This window comes from Nicotiana tabacum, chromosome 23 (assembly GCF_000715075.1).
Source record: "Nicotiana tabacum cultivar K326 chromosome 23, ASM71507v2, whole genome shotgun sequence".
NCBI classification, from domain to species: domain Eukaryota; kingdom Viridiplantae; phylum Streptophyta; class Magnoliopsida; order Solanales; family Solanaceae; genus Nicotiana; species Nicotiana tabacum.
Genome location: NC_134102.1, coordinates 53,029,562 through 53,055,631, shown reverse-complemented (window position 1 = coordinate 53,055,631; position 26,070 = coordinate 53,029,562). Strand labels below are relative to the sequence as shown.

Genomic DNA, 26,070 nt, shown 5'->3' with positions numbered 1-26,070 from the left:
CATACCCAACATCACATCACAATCCACCATATTAAGTAATAGAAGGTCAACCCTAGTCTCGTGACTCTTAATGGTAACCAAACAAGAACATTAGACACGGTCCACCACAATAGAACCCCCAACGGGTGTAAACACATAAACATGAATATCCAAAGAATCACGAGAAAAATCCAAATATGAAGCAAAATAAGATGACACAAACAATTAAGTAGAACCCATATTAAATTAAACCGGTTCATCTCTATGGACAGACAAGAACAATACATGTAATGACCGCATCTGGTGCAGTAGCCTCAGTCTTACTAGGGAAAGTATGACAACAGGTCTGGCCTCCCCCTCTAGGATGCCCTCTACCTGCTTGTCCCCCATCTCTAGCTAGTTGTGCAGGTGTAGTAGCAACTGGAGCGGAAACAATAGCCTGAGTACTCTACTGAGGTACACCTGGCCGAAGTCTAGGATAATATCTTACCATGTGGCTAATATCCCCACACTTAAAGAAACCTCTCTGCTGACGTGGTTATGGGAACTGTCCGGAACGAGTCCTCTGGGACTCATGCATGGATAAATTTAGCACCACGTGAAACTTGAAGTGCAGACTGAACTGGCCGACCAACAAAACCTCTACCATGATGCACCATGCCCCCAAAATAAGGACTAGTAGATCCTCTAGGTACACGGGCCTTCTTAGCCTCCCTATCCTCCCTCTCTAGATTGTGGATACACTCCAACCTCCTAGAGATCTCCACAACCTGATGAAATAGTGTATCAGTCTCCAACTCTCATGCCATCCCAAACTTGAGACCATAACTGAGTCCCTTAATAAATATGCGGACTGTCTCTCTAATAGTGGAAACCAAAGCAGGTGATGACGAGATAACTCAGCAAAATTCATAGCATACATGGACACAGTCACAGTCCCCTGGCACAATTGCTCGAACTCGATGCGCAACGCATCCCTGAGGGTCTTTGGAATGAACTCCCTCAAGAAAAGATTAGTGAACTGAGCCCAAGTAAGTGGCGTTGTGCCAGCTGACCTAGTCTCCTCGTAAGTGTGCCACCATCTATACATCGGCCCCGTCAGTTGGAAAGTAATAAGCTCGACCTTGTTCAACTCCACTATGCCTAAAGCACAAAATATGGAGACACTGGTCTAGGAAACCTTGTGCATCCTTAGAACCTGCGACACTAAAAGTAGGAGGAAAATAATTCTTGAACCTCTCTAACCTCTTCTGCTCCTCCTCAGACACCATTGGCCTGACCTCGGGACGAACTGCAATCATGGGTTGCACCGGTATAACACCGGGAGCCTGATCAACATTAGCCCGCTTCTCTAGAGCACAAGCGGAGGGAGTCTGAGCTCCTCCCCCAGCCAGAGAAGTAGTTGGTGCAAGTGGGATCAATCTCGCCTGAGCCAAGGTACCAAACATGCTTAGGATGTGCACTAAAGTCTCCTGAAGTCCAGGGGTAGCAACAGGCGCCTTGTGTGCCTGCTCCCTAACTAGAGCTACTGGTGGCTCCTCGGCTGCTGCTCTGGCAGGTGCTCTAGTTGTAGCACGTGCCCCTCCTCGGCCTCTACCTATGCCCCGGCTCCTAGAAACACCAGCCCTGGGGGCAGCATTATCAGTAACTTCATCTCGTGTCCTCACCATCTGTGAGGGAATAGAAAGACAAAGGCTCAAACTCGAAATCAATAAGTCCGCATGATAAGGAATGAAAGAAGTGAAGTTTCCTAATAGTTTTGTAACTTCTCGAAGATAAGTACAGACGTCTCTGTATTGATCCGCAAGACTCTACTAAACTTGCTTATGACACGCAGAATCTATGCACCTAGAGCTCCAATACAAACTTATCACGACCCAAACACCCACCATAGGGGTCGTGATGGCACCTAATTCATAAGACTAGCTAAGCCTATCACATCACGGTACCAATTAGAATATAACAACTTTAGAATTTAATAAAAGCAATGAAATATAATAAAATTGCCAAACATGAATACAATTAGCAACTTCCCAAAATCTGGTAATACTGAGTCATAAGCTCTACATGTCATGTACATGAAGTTGCTAAAATACATCACTGTTTGGAAGGCATAAATAGTAGAAAAGGAAATAGAATGGGTCTCCGAGGCCTGCGAACGGAGCAACAGATATACCTTGAAGTCTCCAACAACTTGGCACTATTCTCTAACGACCCGCACGATCTGAGGTACCTAGATCTACACAAAGAATATGCAGAAGCGTAGTATGAGTATACCACAGTCGGTACCTAGTAAGTATCAAGACTACCATTAGTGGAGAAGTGACGTGGTTCAAGTCAAGAAAATCACTAGTCAACTAACCTGTGCAAAATATCAAACATTAACAACAGGAAAGAATACCAAAAGGCAATAATTATAACCCCATCAGAAAAAGTGAAAATAATTTAACGCAAGTAAAGGCTCAGCTTCAACAACGAGCCATCAAATAGAATCATATATACATATGGCACCTCGTGCCCACAACATAAGTCAAACCTTGTATGGCAAAGACCTCGTGCCACAATATAAGTCACACTTGCACGACAAAGACCTCATGCCACATAATAATCTGATTTCGTATCAATTGCCAAATAAAACATTCAAGAGAACTTTTCAAGAATCAATATAATAATGCATGCTAACAACTTTATTTTTACTTTAATCTATTATGCTTCCAACAACTCAACCGAATATTAGATAACAACTCCACATAGGTAAATCTATCTTGGCAACCAAATCGTCAAGTTATAACAGAGGCATAGATTAACGTGTTTGAAACAACACAACAAATCATGTAAAAATTCATGACACATATAATAAAGTCATAAGCACAAACAAGAATACCCCTTTTTACCACCACACAAACATCATCAATAAAACGCCCCCATGACATCACATAACTTCCCCACATTCCCCCTTATCTCGATGTGTGCGCAACAGTAAAGTATTTACCCGCCTTATCTCTCCACAAACGTATTAACAATATCCCTCTTTCTCTCGCCACATGCGTAAGCCCGATATATATATATATATATCCTCCTTGTCTCGCCATATCAATAATAACAATAGCACAGTAGAACCCTAACAATCCGCCCAACAAGTCCACATGTGTCATAATCATAACAACATAACATGCCAACAATTGTCACCAAGACATAAATTTCAATCTGCTAGCGCAGTGCACAAGGACAATTCAATAAGGAAATGCATATGGATGTTCAACATATAAGCATGAAAGCTAACTCAAATTATCAACAATCTCACAAACGCCAAACTTGGCCAATTAAGTTATTATGATCCTAAAACATGATCTCTAGCATGGAACATAGACTCAAGTAAGCAACCAAAGTGAAAACACGTTGTGCAGAGATCTCTCAATCAAAATAATGCAATAATAGCAATCTCGAGTCAAATCCGATCATAAATTACACATACAGTCGTGTACCCACTCATCACCTCGTGTACACGTCGTTCACACATATCACAAATATGGAATTTCGCCAAATACTAAGGGGTAATTTATATGATTCTTTGAGTTAACAAAGAACCAACCAACCAGGATCAAGATATTGAAACGAAAATGTGGTTTATGGGCTGATTTCAAGAAACAACGTATATGAAGTTCTAGGACTCGGAATCTGATAATTCAAAAATGAGGTAAAAGATGATAATCTGAACTATAAGAAAGTTTATTTACTTATTCAAAATAAGTAAATATCAATGATGCACTCGTTCAATAAAAGTTATGTCTCTATGATATCAAAGAACGAATTTAGATCAAGAAACATGTTCTTGAATGATCAAGAACTAAAAAGTTTCAAAAGACACCACTTGGAATCAATTAACGTGATAAAGAAACACCGCACATAACTGAAAACAAGATAAAGACTATCACCACCTTGCTTGGAACCAAAAATAAGGATAAAGAAGACAAAATAGAGAAAATACTCCATTGCAAATTAGGGCAAAGCTCAAAAACGTGAATTAAATTCGACAAGGAAAGAGAACCCTTTATATAGGCCTATAGTCTCTTCTTCGATGACTACAATTCCTATTCTAATAAGGGAATAAAATAACTAAAGAAAATGAAAGTCAAATCCCTATTCTACAAGGAAAAGAAACTAGAATCCTACTTAATGATAATTCCTTATTCTAAAAGGAAGACAACAAAAAAAGTCTTAACCTACCAAGAAAAGGAAACAAGAATTCTTTTCTTGTAAAGAAATAATAAATCTTATTTTAAGAAGGAAAGAATATAGGCTTCTTGAAATCAATCTTGAGCTTTTTGGACTTCTTGCACTTTTTGAAAATAAGTCCATGTTTGGACTTGAGCCTTAAAACATGATCTTGTCCAAAATAAATAAAATTTAACATAGATTCTTAATTTTCATCATTCTCCTTTGGTTGAGAAAGACTCGTCCACGAATCTAAAGGCTCCACAAATGGCACAAGATTGGCAACTTCCATGATTTGGTTGAATTCATATACACCGGGCTCTAAGTTGCATTTGTTTAACTTGTGAAAGAGCTTCATCGTATTGAAACAAATCTTAGCATGCGGCCGGACTAAATCCCACTTTCTCAATCGTAACTTTGTACCAATATTTCTGCAATGAATCCTTTTAAGTTAGCTTTCAAATATTAATCCATAGTCATAAGTTACTTTCTTTTGATTTTTAGGAATCTTGAACTTTTCCATGGCAATGTGGTTCTTATGGTATATTCCCAAAAAAAGTCAATTTAGTACCATAAAAACCTTTAAAAGAATTAAATTCAAATACCTTTGGATCAAGCTTGGAGATCAGGGTATATTTTTTTGATAATTCATCAGCAATAACGCTCTTATATTTAACTAGATCATAACCATTGATGGAATTTGCGTTGAGATATCATGTTCCAACATATTCTTGAAACTATTCATGCTTTGGGGACAAGAAATAAGCTGGAACAAAATATGAACTCAAACCCTCCATTGTGGATTCCTTTTTACGCAACACTTCCTCTTGTGTTTGCAAAATTTCATGGACTTCTAGATTAATGCAATATGTTTTCGCGTTTAGAAGGATAGAATCAACAAAGAACCACTCTATTGCAAATTAGGGAAAAGCTCAAAAACGTGAATCTCTTCTACAAGGCATGAGAACCCTTTATATAGGCCTGGGGACTCTTCTTTGATGACTACAATTCCTATTCTAATAAGGAAATAAAATAGTTGATGTAATGACCCGGCCAGTCATTTTGAGAATTTAAGTCCTGATCAGCGACATAAGGCCTTGAGCAGCTTCGTATTATGTGTATTGACTTGCGTGCATGGTCGAGTTTAGTTACCGGATGATTTGGAGTGATTTGGGACACTTAGTCCCTAAAATGGAAGCTTAAGTCTTAGGATTTTGACCATAGTCAAAATTGTGTAAAGACAACTCCAGAATGGAGTTCTGTTGGTTCTGTTAGCTCCGTTGGGTGATTTTGGACTTAGGGGCGTGTCCGGATTGTGTTTCAGAGGTCTGTAGCTCATTTAGGCTTGAAATGGCAAACGTCAAATTTTTGGAGATTTGGACAGGAAGTGGAATTTTTGATATCGGGGTCGGAATGTGATTCTGAGAGTTGGAACAATTCTATTTTGTTATTTGGGACTTGCCTGTAAAATTTTGCGTCATTCCGGATTGGTTTGATTGGTTTCGGCACGGGTTTTCGAAGTTGGAAGTTTTGAAAGTTCATAAGTTCGATTCGTAGTTTTGTCGTTGTTTGATGTGATTTGAGACCCCGATCGAGTCTGTGTTAGGTTATGAAACTTGTTGGTATGTTTAGACGGGGTCCCGGGGGCCTCGGGTGTGTTTCGGATGGGCTACGGGCCATTTTCTTCTACTTTTGAATTGCTGATATCTGTCATCTGGTTTCTCCTTCGCGTTCGCGTCTGCTCCTCCGCGTTCGTGAAGAGTAATTTTGGAGGAGGGAATATTTGTTTTTCACGTTCGCATTCCTCATTCCGCGATCGGGGAAGCCAATCTTTTCCTTCATCGCGTTCGCGTTCATCTCACACGTTCGCGTAGCTATGCCCTTCCACTCTTCGCGTTCGCGTACTACTTCACGCGTTCATGAAGAACAGTCGTTGGGCCATCAGACTTTTCCTCTATGTGTTCGCGAACGTGTTGTCGCATTCGCAAAGCACAACTGGGTAGCTTTTGTTTTTCTTCTTCGCGAACGCGATTGTTCTTCCGCGTTCGCGATGCTTAAAGGCCTGGGTAGAATATAAGTTTTTCCAAATCGAGGGTTAGGCCATTTCTATCATATCTTGACTTATAGAGCTCGGTTTTGAGCGATTCCTTGTGGATTTTTCAAGAAAATCTATTGGGTAAGTGTTCTTCACCTAGAATTTATTATATTCCATGATTTTATCTTTATTTTTATCATTTAATTTGTGCTTTGAGTTGGGGAGAAAGGAGGTTTTTGAAGAAAATTTCCAAAATGAAAAATCATGATTTGAGGGACGAATTGGTATCGGAATTTGATAATTTTAGTATGGTTGAACTCGGAATGAGTGTTCGGATTTTGTGAAATTTGTCAGGTTCCGAGGTACGGGCTCGGGGGTCGACTTTTGGACCGATTTTTAGACTTTGTTAAAGATTGAGGCTTTATGATCCGGAATAATCTCTTATGAGTTTTATTTGTGCTTTGAAGTTATTTTGATTAGATTTGTGCCGTCTGGAGGTAATTTCACCCGAGAAGTTCATTTTTTAGTATCAGTCTATCTTCTTTGAGGTAAGTATCTTGCCTAACTTCGTGTGGGGGAACTACCCCTTAGGATTTGAGTCTTCTATGCTAATTGTAGTCCGTGTACGCAAGGTGACGAGTATGTGCCCGGACTTATTTGTGGAAAATTGGCCTTTTAGGGATTCTTAGGTCCTTATATTCCTTGAATATGCAGTTGTTCTCGTTACGATTATGTTTCTTAATTTCCAGTTTCACTTCTACCTGCTTTAATTAGAATTAATTATTTCATGATCCACTCTTGTTGTTCATTTGATTCATATTTGCCTTAACTGAAATTGTTGTCTCTTCTATTGTCATGTCGTGTTGTCTTTTCCCTAACTGCTTATCTTTATCTGAAATTATAATTATCTCTCCTGTAATTGTTTATCCTTAATTAAGGCAAATGATTATCCTTATACTGCTTATCCTTAATTGAAGTTGTTGTATCTCTCTCTTAATTGCCCAACCTTAAAAGAAGTTAGATATCCTATATTTTAGTTGACTTGTCCTTATTTGAAATTATTCGTCTTGTGTTAGCTCCCTCGTTGTCAAACTGTACATTACCGCTGTTACATAATATTTCCTTTCTTGTTGAGATGTTCTTATTATGACCAGCGTTCTCTATTGTGGCTACTCCTTGTGAATTTGTTCCCCCGTTTCCTTGAGTTCTGGAATTTCTGAGTTGACATAATTGCCGTATCCTTGTATTATTATCATTGTTGTTGTTGTACTTATTGTGGTAATGCGCGAGGTTTCTGCGCTGTGATGCACGAGGTTTCTGCCGTGCGGTTGTTGTTATGGGGTTGCACGAGGTTTCTGCCGTGCTATTATTACTATTGATATTTGCACTTACGGCATAAAAAGGCAGGATATATATATATATATATATATATGGGTTGCGCATGCGGCGAGACAAGGTGGGAACATTGTTATGCATGTGTGGCGAGACAAGGCGGGCACGTACTCTATTATTAAACATGTGGCAAGATAAGGTGCGTTGTGTCAGGGATTGATTTGTGATGGCCTGGGGGCATTCTTGTTGTTGATATTTGTGTAGTGGTACACTTACCTGTGTGAGCTTTATCTTGTGAAAGTTGTGAGAAAATATTCTACGTGTTGTCCGTTCTTTTTTCTTATGCTTATTTGCTGGTATGGACTATGTTAGGACACTTGCACAAGCATACACATAGTTAAGCACTCTTATCGGATAAGAGGTATTCTTGATATTGTTGAGCATAGATGCTCGCCCTTGTTTATTTACCTTCTATGTGAGAATGGCTCTATTTGGCACGCGAGTCGTCAGTGCGGTTATGAAGTATAAATGAGGGCACATGATGCCAAGTGTTAGGGTTCAGGTATTGAGACCCGTGAGATGTGATTTGTCCGAGGTTCCGTACCTCGTGAAGTTTGATGACTAAAACCTGATGTAAAAGCGGTTGTAGTTGCTGAGTTATTACTTGTCCTTGTTGTATTTGTGATTCCGGATTTAGGTTGTGTTCCATTCACTTTTTTGTGTCATTTTTTTATGGTATTCTGCTGATACTTGTTGTTTACTTTCTTATTGCCATTACTGTATTGTGAGCTATATTGCATAGTCTTTATATAGACATCATACTTCTGTTGTTCATATACTTATACCTGTTCAGTTTATTAGACCAGTGGGTGTCTTGACTGTTCCTCGTCACTACTCCACCGAGGTTAGTCTTGATACTTACTGGGCACCGCTGTGGTGTGCTCATTCTATACTTCTGCACATTTTTGTGCAGATCCAGGTATTTGTTCATTAGTAGTTGTGCGGGTCGTTGCTGTAAAGACTCAAGGTTAACCTGCTGCTGCGTTTGCAAGCTTCGGAGTCACCTTCAAGTTTTCATTTTGCACTGTTTATTCTTAGTTCAGGACAGTTGTATTTAGAAGTTTTCTAGCAAACACCTTGTAGAGCTTATGACTTGTACTACTGGTTTTGGGAATTGTAAATTTTAAGAGATTTCTATTTCAAATTGTTAGATGTTATTTAAATAATGTTGTTGTTTCAATAAATGTTGGGCTTACTTAGTCCCTAAGACTAGGTGCTATCACGATACCCAAACGGAAGGGAAATTGGGTCATGACAAGTTGGTATCAGAGCTCTAGGTTCATGGGTGCTACGAGTCATAAGCGAGTTTAGTAGAGTCTTGCGGATCGGTACGGAGACGTCTGTACTTATCTTCGAGAGGCTACGGAACTATTAGGACAGTTTCACTTCCTTTATTCCTATTGTGCGAGTTCATTGATCTTGAAGTTGAACTTTTATCATTCCATTCTCTCACATATGGTGAGGACACGAGCTGCAGTTGCTGATGACGTTACCCCCGGAGAAGATGTCGCTAGGGGCAGAGGCAGAGGCCGATGAGAACACGTGCCGCAGCTAGGGCACCTACCAGAGCAGCAGTTGAGGAGCCGCTAGTAGTTCCAGTTGGGGGGTAGGTACCGGAGGCACCTGCTGTTACCCCCGGACTTCAAGAGACCTTAGCACAGTTCCTGAGCATGTTTGGTATATTGGCTCAGGCCGGGTTGATTTCGGTTGCACCAACTACTTCACAGATCGGGGGAGGAACCCAGACTCTCGCCGTCCACACCCCAGAGGAGCGAGTTGATGTTGGTCAGGTTCCAGGTGTCATGGCGACACAACTTGTGGTTCTAGTTTAGCCTGTGGTCAGGGCAGCAGTATCTGAGGAAGAGCAGCTTAGACTTGCAAGGTTCAAGAAATATGACCCTCCTACATTTAGTGGTTTGGCTTCAGAGAGTGCACAGGGTTTTTTGGAGGAGTGCCATCGCACTCTCCGCACTATGGGTATTGTTGAGATGAGTGGGGATGCTTTTACTACATTCCAGCTTAAGGGAGCACCTTATCAGTGGTGGCGGGCATATGAGTTGGGCAGCCCGGCCGATGCAGTTCCACTTATGTGGGTTCAGTTTTCAGAGTTGTTCTTGAGAGAGTTTGTACCTCAGTCCCTTCGAGATACATGGCGCGCGGAGTTTGAGCAGCTGCGCCAGGGCACTATGTCAGTATCAGAGTATGCCATGAGATTCAGTGATTTGGCCAGGCATGCACCTGTTTTGGTCGCCACAGTTAGAGAGCGTGTCTGTAGATTCATTAAGGGACTCAGGCATGATATTCAGTTCAGCATGGCTCGGGAGTTAGAGTCAGATGTTTCATTTCTGCGGGTGGTAGGGATCGCTCGCCGTGTAGAGGGCATGTGGGACCAGGAGAGAGAGTACATGCGGGGCCAGAGAGATTGTACATGCGAGATTAAGAGAGAAAGGATAGGGAGGCGAAGAGGCCTTGTAGGCCGGAGAGATCTAATGGTCCTTATTTTGGAGGCAGAGTATGACATGGTAGGGGTTTTATGGGTCAGCCAGTTCAGTTTGCACTTCAGGCTTCGCATAGTGTTTCAGGTGTTCATGGGTCTCAGAGTACTCGTACGACACAGTTTCCACAGCTACGTCAGTAGAGAGGCTGCTTTGAGTGTGGAGATACCAGCCACAGGGTAAGAGGTTGTCCTAAACTCTAACATATGTGTCATAACGGGGTATTCAGCCGGATAGATGGTGCCTAAGAGGGGAAGGCCCGGCCCGTTGATGTGTCTCATATAGTAGGCTGGAGGCCGCTGTGCCAGATGATGTCATACAAGTATGTTTTTTATTTGTTACAGAGGGGCACCATTCATATTTTGATTCGGTTCTTCTTATCGGGACGAGTTCCCCTATTTGTTGTCCCACCTATGGGTGAGTTCATGACTTAGTATTCTGTATATGTGTTTGCTCCTGTTGGGAGACTCTATGAGTGGTAGCCCGTGTCTATCATTTGTTTCTATTCATTATTGAGTGTTTCGAGGCTAGAAGTGAATTCATGTTGTCTATTATGATAGGTTTAATGTGATTCCTGAGTAATTTCATTACAATTTGTGATTTGATACTCTACCGGGGTGAGAGTTTAGTAAGTGTTGTGATTTTATTGGCATAATTTAGTTAGTGGAAGATTTCCATTGGTATGATGTGTATTCGACTTCTGATTCAGAGTTGAGGGTGAGACCCTCGCGATTCCATGTGAGTTGATATGTTTGAGCCGAGCTGCGTGCCGCGGTGGAAGGTTATACTAGGATGAGATCCTTATGATTTGTTCATATACTTTGATTTTTCCTTTTGAATTGATTCGTAGTATGGCACTGTTAGAGAGTTGTGCCTGTCGAGCTTGTTTGATATTTCCCTTATGTGTTTCTCTTTACATATTCAGTCATTTTCCTGTGGTTCTTGAGTTTTAGCTTGCGGGGTGTATGCCTGGTGGTGTTAGTTGTGACTTGTTGATTCGGGTGTATAGTTAATAGGTCTTCATGTTTCATGCATCGTTGTCAGTGTTGTAGAGGTTTGAAACAGGGTTCTAACGAGGCTAATTGTTGGTGCTGGTTTTGATTACGAGCAGCTATTGTGATTAGAAATGTTATTATGAGCCTATGTGTGGTATGTCTTGTTGTGTGGTCATACCTTGTGGGTGTAGGCATGAGTTGTTACAGCTGGTTGAGACTGATACCGGTTATGAATTTAGAATTGGGTCTTTTGAAGATAAATGAAAGGTGAGAATTTTGACTCTAAGGCTTATCGGTGTTGGTAGAAAGGATAAATTATAGTTGAGATGGTGTCGTTAGGCTTATGTAGATTGGGGTGACGTGGGGTCATCCGCGGGTGTATGTTGGATATATGCGTTCAGTAATTTGAAGACATCGAGGTAATTCTTGGCACGTTCGAGGACGAACATTTGTTTAAAAGGGGAAGGATGTAACGACCCGGTGGGTCATTTTGAGAATTTAAGTCCCGATCGGCGGCATAAGGCCTTGAGCAACTTCGTATTATGTGTATTGACTTGCATGCATGATCGAGTTCAGTTACCGGATGATTCAAAGTGATTAGGGACACTTAGTCCCTAAAACGGAAGCTTAAGTCTTAGGATTTTGACCGTAGTCGGAACTATGTGAAGACAACTTCGAAATGAAGTTCCGTCGGTTTTGTTAGCTCCGTTGGGTGATTTTGGACTTAGGGGCGTGTCCGGATTATGTTTCAGAGGTCTGTAGCTCATTTAGGCTTCAAATGGCAAAAGTCAAATTTTTGGAGATTTGGAACGAAAATGGACTTTTTGATATCAGGGTCGGAATGCGATTTCGAGAGTTGGAACAGGCTCCGTTATGTTATTTGGGACTTGCCTGCAAAATTTGACATCATTACGGGTTGGTTTGATTGGTTTCGGCACAAGGTTTTAGAAGTTGGAAGTTTTTAAAGTTCATAAGTTCGATTCTTGATTCGATTTGTAGTTTCGTCATTGTTTGATGTGATTTGAGACCCCGAGCGAGTCCGTGTTAGGTTATGGAACTATTTGGTACGTTTAGACGGCGTCCCGGGAGCCTCGGGTGTGTTTTGGATGGGCTACGAGCCATTTTCTTCTATTTTTCAACTGCTGATATCTGTCATCTGGTGTTCTCCTTCGCTTCGCATCTGCTCTCTGCGTTCACGAAGAGTAATTTTGGAGGAGGGAATATTTGTTATGTATGTTCGCATTCCTCATTCCGCGATCTCGAAAGCCAACCTTTTCCTTCATCGCGTTCGCGTTCATCTCACGCGTTCGCGTAGCTATGCCATTCCACTCTTCGCGTTCGTGTACTACTTTACGCGTTCACGAAGAGCAGTCGTTGGGCCATCAGAATTTTCCTCTACGTGTTCGCGAACATGTTGTCGCGTTCGCGAAGAAAAACTGGGTAGCTTTTGTTTTTCTTCTTCGCGAACACAATTGTTCTTCCGCGTTCATGATGCTTAAGTAATTGGGCAGAATAAAAGTTTTTCCAAATCGAAGGTTAGGCCATTTCTATCATATCTTGACTTATAGAGCTCGGTTTTGAGCGATTCCTTGTTGATTTTTCAAGCAAATCGATTGGGTAAGTGTTCTTCACCTAGAATTTATTATATTCCATGATTTTATCTTTATTTTTATCATTTAATTTGTGCTTTGAGTTAGGGAGAAAGGAGGTTTTTGAAAAAAATTTCCAAAATGAAAAATCATGATTTGAGGGACGAATTGGTATCGGAATTTGATAATTTTAGTATGGTTGAGCTCATATCAAAATGGGTGTTCGGGTTTCGTAAAATTTGTGGGGTTCCAAGGTGCGGGATCCGGGGGTCGACTTTAGGACCGATTTTTAGACTTTGTTAAAGATTGAGGCTTTATGATCCGAAATAATCTCTTATGAGTTTTATTTGTGCTTTGAATTTATTTTGATTAGATTTGAGCTGTCCGGAGGTCATTTCACCCGAGAAGTTTATTTTTGAGTATCGTTCTGTCTTCTTTGAGATAAGTATCTTGCCTAACTTCGTGTGGGGGAAATACCCCTTAGGATTTGAGTCTTCTATGCTAATTGTAGTCCGTGTACGCGAGGTGACGAGTATGTGCCCGGACTTACTTGTGGAAAATTGGACTTTTAGGGATTCTTAGGTCCTTATATTCCTTGAAAATCAGTTGTTCTCGTTACGATTACGTTTCTTAATTTTCAGTTTCACTTCTACCTGCTTTAATTGGAAGTAATTGCTTCATGATCCACTCTTGTTGTTCATTTGATTCATATGTGCCTTAATTGAAATTGTTATCTCTTCTATTGCCGTGTTGTCTTTTCCCTAACTGCTTATCTTTATCTAAAATTATAATTATCTATCCTGTAATTGTTCATCCTTAATTGAGGCAAATAATTATCCTTATACTGCTTATCCTTAATTGAAGTTGTTGTATCCCTCTCATAATTGCCCAACCTTAAAGGACGTTAGATATCCTATATTTTAGTTCACTTGTCCTTATTTGGAATTATTCGTCGTGTGTAATATTTCCTTTCTTGTTGAGATGTTCTAATTATGACTAGCGTTCTCTATTGTGGCTACTCCTTGTGAATTAGTTCCCCCGTTTCCTTGAGTTCTGGAATTTATGAGTTGACGTAATTGTCGTATCCTTGTATTATTATCATTGTTGTTGTTGTACTTATTGTGGTGATGCACGGGGTTTCTGCCGTGCGGTTGTTGTTATTGTGATGCACGAGATTTCGGTCGTGCGGTTGTTGTTATGGGGTTGCACGAAGTTTCTATCGTACTTTTTTACTATTGATATTTGCACATACGGTGTGACAAGGCGGGATATATATATATATATATATATATATATATATATATATATATATATATATATATATATATATATATATATATGGGTTGCGCATGTGGCGAAACAAGGTGGGAACATTGTTATGCACGTGTGGCGAGACAAGGCGGGCACTTACTATATTATTGCAAACATGGCGAGACAAGGTGGGATGTGTCAGGGATTGATTTGTGATGATTTGTGATGGCCTGGGGGCATTCTTGTTGTTGATATTTGTGTAGTGGTACACTTACCAGTGTGAGCGTTATCTTGTGAAAGTTGTGAGAAACTATTCTATGTGTTGTCCATTCTTTTTCCTTATGCTTATTTGCTGGTATGGACTATGTTAGGACACTTGCACAAGATACATGTAGTTAAGCACTCTTATCGGATAAGAGGTGTGCTTGATATTGTTGAGCATAGATGCTCACCCTTGTTTATTTGCCTTCTATGTGAGAATGGCTCTATTTGGCACGCGAGTCGCCAGTGCGGTTATGAAGTGTAATGAGGGCACAGGATGCCAAGTGTTAGGGTTCAGGTATTGAGACCCGTGAGTTGTGATTTGTCCGAGGTTCTGTACCTTATGGAGTTTGATGACTAAAACCTTATGTAAAAGCGGTTGTAGTTGCTGAGTTGTTACTTGTCCTTGCTGTATTTGTGATTCTGGATTTAGGTTGTGTTCCATTCACTTTTCTGTGTCATTGTTTTATGGTATTCCGCTGATACTTGTTGTTTACTTTCTTATTGCCATTACTGTATTGTGAGCCATATTGCATAGTCTTTATGTAGATATCATATTTCTGTTGTTCATATACTTATAGTTGTTCAGTTTATTATACCAGTGGGTGTCTTGACTGTTCCTCGTCACTACTCCATCGAGGTTAGTCTTGATACTTACTGGGCACCGCTGTAGTGTGCTCATACACTTCTGCACATTTTTGTGCATATCCAGGTATTTATTCGTTAGTAGTTGTGCGGGTTGTTGCTGTGGAGACTCAAGGTAAACTTGCTGCTGTGTTTGCAGGCTTCAGAGTCTCCTTCAAGTTTTCGGTTTGCACGGTTTATTCTTAGTTCTGGACAGTTGTATTTAGAAGTTTTCTAGCAAACACTCTGTAGATATTATGACTTGTACTACCGGTTTTGGGAATTGTAAATTTTAATAGATTTCTATTTCAAATTGTGAGATGTTTTTTAAATAATGTTGTTGTTTCAATAAATGTTAGGCTTACCTAGTCCCTAAGACTAGGTACCATCATGATACCCAAACGGAGGGGAAATTGGGTCGTGACAGCTGAAGACAAAAAAATAAAATCCTTATTGTATAAGGAAAAGAAACTAGAATCCTACTAAAAGAAAAATCCTTATTCTAAAAGGAAGACAATAAATAAAGTCTAAAACTACCAAGAAAAGGAAACAAGAAATCCTTTCTTGTAAAATCCTATTTTAAGAAGGAAAGAATCTTGGCTTCTTGAAATAAATCTTGAGCTTCTTGGACTTCTTGTGCTTCTTGAAAATAAAGTCCATATGTTTGGACTTGAGCTCTAAAACATGATCTTAGCCAAAGTTAATAAAATTGAACATAGATTCTTCATTTTCATTAGTAATTCCCCCACACAAGGTTAGGCAAGATACTGTAGCGACCCGGCCGGTTGTTTTGAGTACTTTAGCTATATTTCCCCTATTTAATGCTTTACTTATGTGTAATTAGGGTAATGTGACTTGCCGGGATGGTTGGTTTGGTTTCGGGGAGGTTTTGGAGTGAATTCGGACACTTAGTCCCAAGGTTGGATGCCTAGTTTGTAGGAGTTGACCGGAGTTTTACTTTTGTGTAGATGACTCCAAAATGGTGTTTTGATAATTCCAGTAGCTTCGTATGGTGATTTTGAACTTATGTGTATGTCAGGATTTGGATTTGGAGGTCCGTTGGTTGATTTGAAGCTTTTCGGCAAAAGTTGGAAAGTTGAAAGTTTGGAAGGTTGATAGGTTTGGTCGAGAGTTGACTTTGTTGATAACGTGTTCGGATTTTTGTTCTGGGAGAAGGAATAGGACTGTTGGTTTGATGTGATTCAACATGAGTTTTAGAAGTTTGAAGTTCATTAGTTTCATTAGGCTTGAATTGGAATGTGATTCGTGGTTTTGGTATTATTTTATGTGATTTGCGGATTCGAGTAGGTTTGTGTTGTGTTTTAGGAGTTGTTGGTATATTTGGACGGGGTCCCGGGGGCCTCGACTGCGTTTAGGATTTATTTTGGATTGCTTTGGTTTCAGTTGCATTTGCTGAAGTGTGCTAGCACTGGTATCATCGCATCTGCGGAAGTACTATCGCAGATGCGGATAGGAAGTCGTAGAAGTGGAGTTAGTTAGAGGAGCAGGAGTCCAAAGATGCGGAAGTTTAAATGCAGAAGCATGTTTGAGGGCCATTTTTCCTTCATGTTTGATTGCAGGTTTGCTCTGAATTACTGGTGATATTTTTCTTTCGTCACGATCGAGAGAGGGAGACCATAAACGTGAAGTGTAGAGTTGGAGCTGGGTACTTTTACTCTATATGTTCGCATCTGGAAGATTGCGTTCACGGAGCATTAGTGGTTTGACCATCGTGGTCGTAGAAGAGAATTCATGATCGCGAGGTAGCGTGGGTGCTGGGCGAATTACCTTCGCGTTCGCGTGGAGTTCGGTGCATTCACGTAGTTTTATTCATATGGTCATCACATTCGCGTGGGCTATGTCGCAAACGGGTTGTGTATTTTGGGCAGTGCTATTTTTCTTCTACGCGATCGCGATGAGTATAGTTGGGCAGTGTTTATAAGTACTCTATTTCGGACCTTGAGCTCATTTTATCACATTTTGTGTTTGGGGGCTCGGATTTGGGCAATTTTGGAGAGGATTTTCACCACATGGAATGGGGTAAGTATGTTTTACTCGGTTTTGATTATTTTACACGATTCCATCTTTGGTTTTGGCATTTTGATTATGAATCTAAAAGAGAAATTGGGGTTTTGGTCTAAACTTTCCTAAAGTGAATACTTGAGTTTTGAACATCGATTCGGAGTCGGAATTGAATGAAATTAGTATGGTTGGACTTGTATTCCAAAGGGAGCTGCTTGAATAGTCTCGCAAAAATGCGAATATCTCTCTACTCTGACATTGTGTTAATGAACGATTTAATGTGTTGGAAACTAGACTCATAGATCTTCAACTTGGTGGGTCTATAATCACCATAATTCAAAGTACATTGAGAGAAAAGCTTAGTGACATTAGACCGAAATTTCAGTACAATTTATGAACGTAACTTGTGATGACTTTCGTCGACATTTGTTTCACAACTCGCTTGACTTCAAACTTAACACACGACTATCATATGACTAAAATACCTCATAAAATCACCTTCTTTACCCTAGTCTCACCCCAAAGTATGGGTTATAACATTCCAAACTTACCGACATTCGACAAAATTTATTTTCTTCGATTCATTTAGATTCTAAACCTTCCAACCCTCTTGATACTTGAAGTTCATGATCATAAATATTTGTAACCTCCATGGTAATATGATAAACTTACTTTATATACTTTCAAATATGATCTCATTTCCGAGCTTACAACAATTGACTTACGACATACTTTTACATGCGAAACATAGGGTGTAACATCATCCCCCCGTGGAAAATTCGTCTTCGAATGTTGGCTGATGCTCTGATTAGTCCTATAACCTATAGCTCTTATGAGTATTTTAATACTATCCTTGCATCTACACAATTGTTCTGTGAATTAATCCAAAGGCTAGGACATTCCCCCGTTAGGCCTCTTTCTCACACTATGACCTGTGGTCATAATTCTTCCAATCTCGTAACTGTTTTTACCTTCTATCATGCAACATGTACGACTCTGTCCTTGCATGTATGCCTATGCGACTCTTATCTCCCTTTTCCTCTAGCTTGTAGCCAATCTTTAGGCCTCACTTTGCGAACATATATAGAACTATGATAAGTTGTTCCTCTGGGCATCGGTAGGTGTACTGAAATTTTTTGCTTGGTACTTCGTCGAACTTACGACTATCGCTATATTCTATTTCATAGCCTCGAAACTTTTATCCATCAATTATTGATTCACCTTAATGTTGATCTATAATCTACTAGTCATTACTTGAACTTCTTACGTAATAAATTTTCACTAGGGCTCACGTCTCGTCGGGGAACATCTGAAGTTATTTGCCTGATCCACCTAGGGACGATACTATACTTCAATAACCGTATTTCATAGCATCTCAACATGATTCATCTTATGGGGGTATTCTAATCCTGTGCAATTCATAAAATCCCTTCTCATTGAATCATTACTCCAATCGAAGGCTATATTCCTAAACATCATCATCTTATCGTTTATCACACTCACACTCATGTTCTAAATGCTTCTAGTCTTAAACTCCTCCGAGTTCATTCAAGCTATACTGAGCTTTCTATAACTTACGAAAACCATCAGCTCTCTCATTTTGATGGGCTTAATCCCGAGATCATACCTATTCTCGTCACATTCTCACTCACCTTTTCTTGCCCTTACACCTGTCTACCTAAAACCTTAAAACTCTACCATACTTCAGCTTGCGACCTACACATATCTATGTATACTACTCGCAACCTTCAGTTAACTTGCTAGCACCATAGATTTCCTTATGCTATTCTGGAACCTCAAGCAAGACATCGCGTTGCCTATAATTCTTCTTTGCTCTCGTAACTAGACCTCTCGGTACCTGTAACCATAGGCTGGAAGATGTGCTACAGACGACACCACTAACATTTCTGGATACTGATTCACGGCGCTTCTAGACCTCTATCTGAAGTCTATACTATTCACATCCATCTGCACTTGACTATCTCGTACCTTTTTCACCTTTACTTTACCTTTAAATCCTGCATCGTATCTTCTGTCACTTTCATAACCTCCCTTCCACATAGGTGGAATTTACATCCACACCTTAAAGCTCTACAAAATACTTACACCTTTGGTGCACGCACAATTTGGCGGAAGCTTCATACCGACTTCTTATGTATCAGCTCTATGGCACAATCTGGAAACGAAAAAAAGTTAACATTTCCTAAATGACCTATAGCCTCTCAATTATAAGTGTGGCGTGCAACACACCCATAAGTGAGACTCTACTAGACATGACTTTGTAGACTCCCTAGTACACGACCTGCTCTAGATCTGATACCACTTTGTCACACCCCAACCTAGGTGAGGCGTGGCTGGCACCCGGTGTCGTACTGGCCCAGGTGAACCACTCTGTAACTCATGATTGTTCAATAAAAACTAGAACATACATAGGCTTACTTGGGTGGACTCATTCTTTCTGTAACTATCGTGGGCCAACATGACCATAACTCATAATGTATAACTGTAAGTGGGAAAACGTTGTATCAACGAGCCATCGTACTCAAAAAATGAATACACACGGGCTGTCAAGGCCTCTGACATGTTGTAAATAATGAACCTATGTCTACAAAACCTCTAAGAGTATTTGACATTGAAGCATGGTCGGGACAGGGCCCCACCCTACCCATAAGTCTATTGCAAAATTCTGACATGATGACTTATAGATTCGGCTGCACTCCAAATGAAGTGGAGTCTTACCGATCCTTCGTTGAATGCTAACCTCGTCTACTATGAGGGCTCGTCAAACTGATTACCTACACATGTAGGCATGAATGCAGTGTCCACAACAAAAAGGACATCTGTATAAATAATGTACCGAGTATGTAAAGCAGAATTGAAACATAATAATAAGTCAACATCAATGAGTGAGATATAAGAATCAACCTGAACCTTTGAAGTGCCACTGAGGGCCATGATATGCATACTAATTATACTTATACATTTAATGCCTCTCTTTGGAACTATTATCCATATCATAACATGATTACCCAACTGATTAGTGGTAACTGCCCGATCGACCATAGCGCGATGGTAAATGTATGATTAGACGACTAGCCGTAACTCGATTGTAAATCCGTAACTACCCAAAACCTTCCAAAACAATCTCATACGCTTAACACCTCAAATATACTTCCAACTTCATGTTTAACATGTTTTCCTTCAACATCTAGGCTTGCTATGGCCTAAAAACAACTCAACGCAAGTAGAGGGGTGAAGAAAACACCTTATAGCACACAAATACCTAATTTATAGAGCTTAATTCATTGCTATGTCTTCCTCAATCAGTCACGAATAGAGATAGCGGCAAACTAATGACTAGTTCTGGTTCCTAAGGCTTGACTCCACTTGTTGCACCTTCCCCACCTTTGATTTGGCTTCCAAACCCTAAGGATATGTTTAGGAGGTCTAGAGAGAGTTTTAGTTCTGATGTTGGTCAAAATAAGGCTTGGAAACGAAGGCCACAACTTTATATAGCAAGATTATTCTCAACCGACCTTGTGGTTCCCAAAGGGAGCTGCTTCTGTAGTCTCGCAAAAACGTAAATATCTCTCTACTCCGATGTCTTATCAATTAACAGTTTAATGAGTTGGAAACTAGACTCGTATATATTTAATTTGGTGTGTGGAACAACCCATAATTATAAGTACATTGAGAGAAAAGCTCAGTCACATTAGACCCAAAGTTCAGTACAATTTATGAACGTAACTTGTGACGACTTTCATGGACTTTTGTTTCACAACTCGCTTGACTTCAAAACTTAACATATGACTATAATAAAAATAAAATACCTCATAAAATCACCTTCTTATCATGTTAATCACCCTAGTCTCATCGCAAAGATCGGGTTATAACATTCCCAACTTGCCGACTTTCGACGAAACTTATTTTTTTTGATTTGTTTTGCTTCTAAACCTTCCAACCCTATTGATACTTGAATTTAATGATCTTAAATATTTTAACCTCTAAGGTAACATGATTAACTTACTTTATGTACTTTCAAAGATGATCTCATTTCCAAACTTACATCAATTGACTTACAACGTACTTTTACGTACGAAACATGGGGTGTAACACTTGGGGTGAGTTCTTATTAAGATCCATAGAACACTGGGAATGAGAAGTTTTACCATGAGAGAAAGTCAAGAGGAATTTGAAGAAGTTAGTTCAGCTTAGCGGGAGTTTGGATTAGTAAAGTAGTAGTAATGATCGGTGTTTTTTGTATGATAGAGCTCTATTGATATTTTGCGGCAATACTTTTGGGTTTGGTAGTCTATTTTACTTGATTGAATTAGAGGGAAATTAGTTCTGATGATTGGATTATGTGCAAATGGGTTCCAAAGACTTTGCAATGGCTTTGACCACGGTTTGAGGTTGATGTCTTCTACGAGTATAGAAGGTATGTTGCATGTTGTGATGTTCTCCTGTATTGCGTTAACTATAGTTAATTATTATATTTTTGTATTTTCACAATTTAGCATGATAGATGCGGTGAGACGTGTGGGATTGAGATTTGCATGGACAAGGTTGTAGTTCAGTATCAAAAAAATGGTCATGAATTGTGGACAGAGAGTGAGATTTCAGATATTTAGGGATGTTAGCTCTATTTCGTGTCGCCTGAGAAGAGTGTGTGTTGTAAAAGGCGCATTGTGTACTGATTTGAAAATGCTTGACTAGTATTACGGTAATCACATGGTTGTTGACTATTGTTGTTTAGGTTTTGCTGCATGGCATGGTAGATTTATGGGAGTATTCCTTATGAGGTGCTTGTGTATGAGTGATGTGTCAGTTATTTGAGGGTGAGAGTTAAAGATCAGATGTGTAGATTCCTGTATTCTTGAGGTTTAGATACTAGATGTTCTCAAAGGTAGAATATTCCTTGGTTGCAGACTATAAAGATATGTTAAGGGTTAGACAATTGATGGTATGTGTTACAAATGGGCTACTGTGGACTTTTGGAAGGCTATTTACCCATTTTGGGATTTTTGAAATTTTGTTTGGGGCCTATTGGTAGGCATAATGAGAATGCATAATCTATATCATATTAGGTTTGTTTACTCAGCACATCAATTGCTAGGATGTGCCATTGGCTAGAGTCGATCTTATTCATCTCCTGATATGTCTCACGTGTTACTCTCTTATGCTATGATGGATTGTGAGACTGTGACTATTTACACGCATGATTTGGTTCTGTATGGGCCTTGTGGCCAGATTCAAGCGATATAGTTCTTGGGGTGTTGAATTGTTTATTGCATCATGGTTGTGGTTTTCTCACATGTGGTATATGGTGTTATCCATTTCTTCATGGTTATGGTCATGCACATTGCGTGCTTGCTGTTGATGCACATGTGGGTGTTGATTGTGAGCATTATGGCTCGATGGGTGTTCTATGTGGACCGACAAGTTTGCATCGGGCGGCGTGCTGCAGCAGGGTTATATTAAGGTGAGATTCTTCGTGGTTATTTCATGTATTTTGCTTCTCCCTTGTATAATGGACTTGTAGCATGGTGTAGTTGCTGTTGTACCTGTTGAACTTGTAGGATAGTTCTCTCATTTAGTTTCCTTTCCATCATTAGCTATATTCAAGTTGTTGTTGTTGGGTGTGGATTGCATCATATGTGGCTCTAGATGGCATTGAGTGTGGTAGGTCGGTCGAGCAGCTTGTACTGTGTGAGATGAGGTTATTGGACCTGAAAATCACGCAATCAGATTGGGATGAGGTATGTTTGGAAGAAAAATGTCATCAATCAGCTCGAAATTTGTCAGTGGTTCTTGTTGGTCGAGAGAGCTTCACGACTTGTTGACCTAGAAAGTGGTTATGAGTTTCTATGTGTTTCTTTCATCATTAGCTATGTTGCGAAGTTTGGAAAAAGGTTTTTAATGATATGGGGTGTGTTGTTGGTACCGGATTTGGTAATGAGCAGCTATCACAGTCTGAAGATATTACTACGAGTTCATGAGTTATGTGGTACATCATGTGATTATATCCTGGAATATGGTTACGGCTTGATGCAGCTTGTTTAGACTTATACAGCGTAAAGATCTGAGAATCGGGTCTTAAAAAGAAATTTCAGATGTTGGAGATTGGGTTCTAAGATTTATGGACTAAGGTTAAAGAAAGAATCCTCAGTTAGGTTGTGTTGACGGGCTTATATATGGATTTAAGCGATGTGGGATTACTTGTGGGTATGTGTATGATGAGTTTATACAGTGATTTGATGGCTTTGGAATGACTATTGACACGTTCGAGGACGAACGTATGTTTAAGTGGGGGAGAATGTAACGAGCCGACTGGTCATTTTGAGCATTGTCATTTTGTTCAGTGGCTTGAGGTCTTGAATAGCTTCATATGATGTATTATGACTTGCATACATGGTTGGTTTTAATTTTCAAGAAGTTCGGGATAGATTCAGAAGAGTAACTCTCAATTTAGAAGTTTTAAGCTGGTAGAATTGATCAAGATTTGACTTGTGAGTAAACGACCTTGGATTCGTGGTTTGAGGGTTCTAATAGGGGTGTATAGTGATTTTGAACTTAGGCATATGTCTGGATTCGTGTTTGGAGGTTCCTAGGATGATTTAGCTATTTATGTCGAAAGTTGGCAATTTTAAGGTTTAGAAATTTAATAAGTTTTACCATGAGTTGACTTTGCGCCTACCGGGTTCAGACTATTATTTTGGAAGTTGGAATAGGCATTTTATGTATTTGGAACTTGTGTAAAAAATTTGGGATTATTGTGAGATGGTTAGCATGGTTCGACACGAGTTTTGAAAGTTGAAAGTTTGATTATTTCATTAAGGTTGAATTGAGATGCGATTTATGGTTATGATGTTATTTTGTGTGGTTTGAGGCTTCGAGTAGGTCCATGTTATGTCTTGGGACTTGTTGGTATGTTCGGACAGGGCCGAATATGACCGAGTCCTCTACGAAGCCGGGTATGGAGTGATGTGAAATATTACCGAGTCCTTTTGAGGCCGGGTACGCCTAGTTCTGTTGAGATCGGGTACAACCGAGTTCTCCTAAGGCCAGGTACGATATGATGCAATATAATATGATGTGCGCCAAAGAGCGGATGAATGGTACTATATTATAATTAATGCATGTCCCCAATGGGTGGCTTGATTTTGTTTACAAAACATGCATACATTCATAATTCATGGTTATAGCAGTGCACGCCCCTAGTGGCTTGTCTTCGGTATTCCGGTTAAACCTGTATATTTCTATCTCTTATGTTATGCCTTTAGTTTACATACATTATACATCTTACATACTCAGTACATCTTTTGTACTGACGCCTCTTTCTTTGGGCAGTGTGTTCATGCCCGCAAGTCCAAATAGACTTGGTGACATCCTACGCCAGTAGGGTGTTCGTTTCAACTGTTGGTCGTTAAACTCCACTTCTCCGGAGTAGTTTTTATGAAGTCAATAGGTGCTAAAGTGTATATTGTAGTTAATTTGGGTATGGTGGGGACCTATTCCGACCAAGTTGTACATATACGTATATTTTCTCGGCACTCTTAGAGGCTTGCAGACCAGTGTTCGGATGTATGTAAGGGTTGGTTATAACTTTGTTAGCAGCAGTTGTAAAGTTGTATGAAATGTTAATGCTCCTTTTATAGTCAGTCGTGTGCATTTTAAATTTTGGTACTACACTTGGAAGCCTTTCTAGCTCAGATTCCATGATAAAGGGTCTAAGTATAGACGTTGGTTCATACGGGCGTTCAGGCATCATGTGTTGGTCGCCTCCCAAGGTTGGGGTGTGATAGGGTGGTGTGTTTCGGACTTTCCCATGTGGCGAAATAAGGGTGGTGAAATACGGTTGTGACGAAATAAGGGTGGCTTTTATTGATATTGCGCATGCGGCAAAATAAGGGTGGTATTGTTGATGGTGATATGTGATGGTTTGGGGATGATTTTATTGGTGACATTTATGTGGTGGCACGAGGGTGACATTATTGAATGTGTATGTGAATTCTTTATGTTTGTCTTGCATTTTTACACTTGCGTGCATCTAACATGATAATTCATGCCTCTGTTATTATTTGATGATTTGGTTATCAAGATAGAATTACTTATGTGGAGTTAATATTCTCGTATTTGTTGAGTTGTTGGTAATGTATAGGATTGACGTGATAAGGAAGTTGTCATCATGCATTGATATATTTTATTCTTGAAAGGTCCCCTTGAACGTGTTATTTGGAAATTGATATGGAATCGGATCATGTTGGGCGCAAGTTTACAGTCATGTATGAATATTGAGCACATATATTGTATGGTGGATACCTCGTTTGAGCGGGGTTGGTGCAAGTTATATTTGTTGAACATGTCTAATTGGCAGAGTTTTTTATTACCCTATCCCAGTTGTGCACCCTTACTGTTGATATTCTTTATTGCGTAATTGTCTTTCTGGAATATTTTCTATGTATTATACATGTTATTGAGCTGGACAGGTTATGCAATGTGAGTATCTTTTGAAGTATAAACCTCGTCACTAATTTTCTGAGGTTAGTCAAGACACTTACTGAGTACATGGGGTCGGTTGTACTCATACTACACTTATGCACCTTGCATACAGATTATGGAGCTGAGTAGCTATGGAAGACGAATCCTTTCATTGGAGACGTACCAGTGTACCTGATTCATGCTACCTTTTATTCATGGTAGTTTAGGATTTCATTTCTATTTATGTAAATTTCAAACAGATGTTGTAAATATTCTTCATAACTGCTTTGTAAATCTATTCTTAGTGGCTCATGACTTATATCACCAGTCCTTGGGGTAGTTGTATTGAGTTCTTTTGTAGTTTTACTTATAACATCAATGATTTCTGATTATAGTTGTAATGTATATTGTTTGGCTTACCTAACGGGTTAGGTTAGGTGCCCTCAGGACTTGGTGAGATTTTGGGTCGTGACAAAGTCAAACAAAAATTGTGAACAGAAAGAGCAATGTTGTATAACATTATTTACAGACCAAGTGTACAATATTATAAACTTATTATAATTTTGTATAATATTGTTTAATATCGTGTAATGATGTTGTAACGACCCAACTGGTCATTTTGAACATTTGCATTCAGATTGGTGGTTTGAGGTCATGAGTAGCTTCATATGGTGTATTATAACTTGCGTGTATGGTTAGTTTTGGTCTTCTAGTAGTTCGAAATTGATTTG

General features: G+C 39.7%; 1 protein-coding gene across 1 annotated transcript in view; it reads right to left on the bottom strand.

The window, feature by feature from the left end:
* Positions 1-1,061: 1,061 nt before the first annotated feature.
* Positions 1,062-26,070, bottom strand: part of LOC142177165 (uncharacterized) — a 78,446-nt gene continuing 53,437 nt past the window's right edge. Inside the window, exons 9-10 of the mRNA XM_075245633.1 lie at positions 2,000-2,079; positions 1,062-1,649 (exon numbers count right to left, since the gene is read on the bottom strand). Of these exons, the coding sequence (XP_075101734.1) occupies positions 1,062-1,649; positions 2,000-2,079 (668 nt within the window). The remainder of the gene's footprint in view (positions 1,650-1,999; positions 2,080-26,070) is intronic.